This window comes from Strongylocentrotus purpuratus, unplaced genomic scaffold, assembly GCF_000002235.5.
Source record: "Strongylocentrotus purpuratus isolate Spur 01 unplaced genomic scaffold, Spur_5.0 spur5_scaffold_7, whole genome shotgun sequence".
Taxonomy (NCBI): domain Eukaryota; kingdom Metazoa; phylum Echinodermata; class Echinoidea; order Camarodonta; family Strongylocentrotidae; genus Strongylocentrotus; species Strongylocentrotus purpuratus.
The window spans coordinates 11,753,670-11,758,126 of NW_022145613.1; the positions used below are offsets into that span (position 1 = coordinate 11,753,670).

At 38.2% G+C, this 4,457-nt stretch overlaps 1 protein-coding gene across 2 annotated transcripts; it reads right to left on the reverse strand.

Moving 5' to 3' along the window:
- Nucleotides 1-528: 528 nt before the first annotated feature.
- Nucleotides 529-4,204, reverse strand: LOC115917985. Of its 2 annotated transcripts, XR_004062094.1 has the most exons (4): nucleotides 3,987-4,204; nucleotides 3,007-3,232; nucleotides 1,403-1,415; nucleotides 529-962 (listed from the first exon to the last, which is right to left on the reverse strand). XR_004062094.1 is itself a non-coding variant. In XM_030974742.1 (3 exons), exons 2-3 carry the CDS (start codon nucleotides 3,068-3,070, stop codon nucleotides 568-570), a joined length of 459 nt encoding a protein of 152 aa, XP_030830602.1. In that variant the 5' UTR covers nucleotides 3,071-3,232; nucleotides 3,987-4,204; the 3' UTR covers nucleotides 529-567. The 2 variants fall into 2 exon arrangements, 1 of the variants encoding a protein (XP_030830602.1); XM_030974742.1 differs by lacking the exon at nucleotides 1,403-1,415.
- Nucleotides 4,205-4,457: the final 253 nt, after the last annotated feature.

Consider the following 4,457-nt stretch of genomic DNA (forward strand, 5'->3'; position numbering starts at 1 on the left):
TTAGCATTTAAACCTTTTTATTTTTATTTTTTTATGGATGTTGATTATCATGAAAGTGAGACTAAAAAGGGAAAAAGTATCACAAAATCAGGCAATTGTTAGCAAATAAGAAATAGCTTTCAAGGTGGTAATTTGTTTGCAAAGATATGACATCAGCAGAATTAAAAAACAAAAGTCATAACTATCCCAAATATAGTCCAAATAATACTTTTTTGGGACACATCCAGTGCATAATGACAGCTTAGGTGACTTACCAAAAGATAAAGCTGCGGCCCACTGCGGGAAAACCGCAAAACAGCATTTTATACCGGATGTACTAATCCCCTCCTAAGTCTTTGGAAGAATTATAGAGGATCGGTATATCTGGCATATAATCCCGCTGTGCCTTATTCATGCAGCGGGCCACGGCTTCTGGTATATAATCTTCTGGTAATTCGCCTGAAGATGAAGGTGTTTGGTTGAGCATACTCAATTATTTTGCACTATGTGTCTTCCCTAAAGATTGGCACATAGTCACTGCAAGTCCAAGGGAATGTGGTGCAGCAACACGCTTTTTCTTGGATGGAATTATGGCTGATGAAGATGGTCTAGAAAAGGCTTGCTCTTCATGGCAGACTGTTTGGTTGGACGTCCCTTATTTAGTTTCCTCCTCCCTCCGAGTTTCAGTCGACGGCGTGATATGGCTGAGGGCTGAACAGGGATGCTGGGGCCAGATGACTGTAGCAGTCCACCCGAGACTCCTGCCTTCGACTTCACCTTCCTTTTAGCAAGATTTACTCCGCTATACCTGCCAAACATTCGGATTGCTGATACAAGGGCACTGTCTGTTTTTAAACGACCATATGCTCTGAGCATAGCCTTGTACGATTCTACGTAGGTGGTTGGATCTTGTTTTAGTTTTTCCTCCATGTCCACAAACATATGATGGACATCCTCCAAAATCCTGTTGTCTCTCTGTGGAGCTGAAAACAAAAAGCAAGAAAAATTACCTAGTAAGACAAAATCTCACATAACAGTTCTATTTGGTTACATACTCACTATCAGTTAACTAGCATTTTACACTTTCCTTCATTAATTTAAAGTGACTGGCCACTGTCAAAGAAGTATCTACAAACAACATGTAAATACAACTCAATTCTATTTTGCTTGAGTTTTGTTTCAATTATAATTTTTCTCTGTAAACATGTTAGCCCTTAAATGTTATAATAACAATGGTAAGAAATATGTCCAAAAACATATAACATAAGAGGAGCACACATCGTCAACTTTTGTTGATGGCAGTATCCACTTGTTTACTACTGTAAGCAGGGAGTGCTGAAATGTGCGCCTTGGCGACATTCATTTACAAACTAGATATAAAATGGAATATGCTGAAAATGAAATAAAACTGTATTATACTTACTTGTTTGCTACATCTGTATCCAGTCATTAATAGACAAGGTGTGAGTTAACAGATGGAAGAAAAAAAAACAAAAAAAAACAGAAGAATTTGTTATGTCATGAACATTAATAATCAAGATAAGACCCCCCCCCCCCCCCCCCCCCCTCAAGGAAAGATGTTGAATTGGCATAACGTGACCTAACATAATAGTACCACATACCCTGGATTTGTTTTTTATTCCAAAATATATACAAGAATCTCTGGAAAAAATAAAAACCAAAAGAAGTATGGTCCTCATTTTGGCTTATCTATTTTTATCATGCACTTGTTAAGGTAGGGCAAGCAGCAAATATGGAATTACTCCCCGAGTGAAAAAAAAAGATTGTAATTGTCAACCATATTTTTCAGTTGGCTGTTATGCCAATACAATTTTTTTTTTTTTTTTTTTTGGGGGGGGGGGGGGGGGTGGTTGGTCTGACATGCAACATGCAAATTTTCTGAAACATGTACCATGAACATAATAATTTATAAAATGCAACTTCTATTCAATATATTTTATCATTAATAGTAATAATTAACAGTAACATATAGATTCTCTGCAACATACATCATCATGAATATTAATAACTATAACATGCAAATTAGATTCAACAACTGTTATCATTCAGAATATTAATAATTAACAATAAAATGCAACACGTATCATCAGGGATAAACAATAATGTAAATTCTCAGGAAATCAGGTGCGGACACAGGGTTGAACAAGGACTGGGGGGGGGGGGGAGGCACAATTGGCTCCCTACTGCATCCGCACCTGTGTATCCATCCGCATGGATGTAATATGCAAATTTTCTGTAGCATGCAAATGATAGCCATTATTATGTAAACAAATTTGATTTATTCCAATAACTCTAACCACATGGAGGGGGGGGGGGGGGGGGGGGCCCATCAACATTTTTCATGACCATTCTGATGCGCGAAATTTTTGAACGTGGCGCTCGCTGACTTTTTACTTTCAAAAAAACATTTTCACGAAAACGGGCATACACCCTGTACCGTTACGACGTTGCACGATTTAAACAAATATCCGTCAAACCAAAAACAGCTCATTGGCTAAAATTATTTTTTTTCTTCAGCATAATTATGCTTCGAAAAGTTTCTGCAATAAATTTTGCCCCAAAACAAACAAAAACAAAAGGTCGCGAAAGAAGAAATACATAAGAAATTAAGTTTGATACCAGGAATTTTCTTCAAGTATAATTTTTTGGAATGCTACAAAGAATATTTACACCAAAAATTAGAATTCTATGAGCTTTATTTAGTGATTTAGAGCAAAAAGTATGATTTTGTGCATAAATTAACATAATTAACATAAAATAAAAAGACATTAGTTCGGAAAGACTAACTTTACATTCTTGTAGATCACATCGCACACTACTATCATGCAAATTTTCGTGGAGATTGCGCGATTGGCGGTTGAGATCTGAAGGGGGGCAAAAAATGCCCCCTCCCCCCCCTCCATGGACTCAAGTGAACAAAAAAAAAATGGGATGAGGGTTAAGCGTAAATGGAAAAATAGAACGATCTTATAATGCATGCAGTAAAAAATGAAAGTCATTGCTTACATTTGGTGGAGTAATGTCTATGCATTACGTTGGGCAAACTGGTTGTGTAGATCTCTCTGGGCATGCAGGCTTTCTAGCCTGACTAGTTGAGGATCTTCGATTGAAGCATGGTCATCAAGATGGCTACTAGACATTGGCTCATCTACATCAGGCTCGGGCACATCCTCAGCTGAGGGCTCAGATGACTGGAGAGGGCCAAGCCATCCTGATGGCACATTGCTTGTTGCTGAAATTCAATAATTATATATCACTACCCAATTTAGAAAACATTACATTGGACAACAAATGCACTGCATACTGTCTTTAAAGTACAGTATTCTTCACAGGAGAGAACAACATCTACAATTCAGGAAGTTATTATTTGATTATTTGCTCAGGCTTGGTTTTTTCTATGTTCATTGTTAACCAAATGTAAGACATGACAGGAATAATTTTCCTGGTATCGCATCGCAATTTGCTATGCATTTTTGCATGACTGCTATACAAAATATCTTTTGTGTAGCAGTTTTCTTCCATAGAAATGTACAGAATTTCATTTGAAATATTTATCCATCGGCTGACATTGCTAATCAAAAAATTTGAGGAAAATTATTCCCTGCATGACATGGTAGATCTCTTTCTGGTTCTTTTCAACCCTGTAAATACATCTTGTTCACCCAATACTCTCTGAATATGAAAAAAAAAAACCAAGGTGGTTCGCGAACCACAGGTCTCGCCTGATTTTGCGATCAATAAAACAAGGAATATGACCTTTTGACCCCTTGATAACCTTTGACATCATCATCTCTCTCTCTCTCGCTCTCTTGGTTGATCCCTCCACTTTCTTTGGAGATTTCTTGGGTGATTTCATCGTCTTACACTATAGTACAGTTACACTACAAAAAAATCCACATGTGGGACTAGTCTAGACCTACATCTATCTACTATCTGTGAGACGTATGATAAAACGTTTTTTTATTTTAAATTTTTCATTTACATACCTGCAATGGATCAGGAAGCGTTGTTTGCGTAATGTCTTCCATGGCAGATTATGACATAAATCAACCATTAATGAAATATAACGTCAAGAATGCGAGAATAACCTGGCAAGTTCAGATCAGGCGCGCTGTTCATGAAGTACTAGTCTTTGCTGCAGCCCGGTTTTACTCACTTATCGTGAAAATGACGGAACTACAGTGTAAAACGTAAAGTCGCGACCGGGGCGTAGCGACCAAGCGAGATTTTGCAATGTTGAATGCTGAAATTATGCATTCTAGAAAATCCCTAAGCCCAATAATTCTTTCCGCTATATGTCTTTCTAGCTGTATTTTTAAATTTCCAGGGCGACGTGTCCCCCTATCGGGCCCAGGATCGCCGCCCCTGCCCCTGTCCATGTACCTGTGTTGGCTAAGTCAGTAGAGCGTCCGCATCACAACCGGGAGGTCGAGGGTTCGAACCCGGCCGCGTCATAT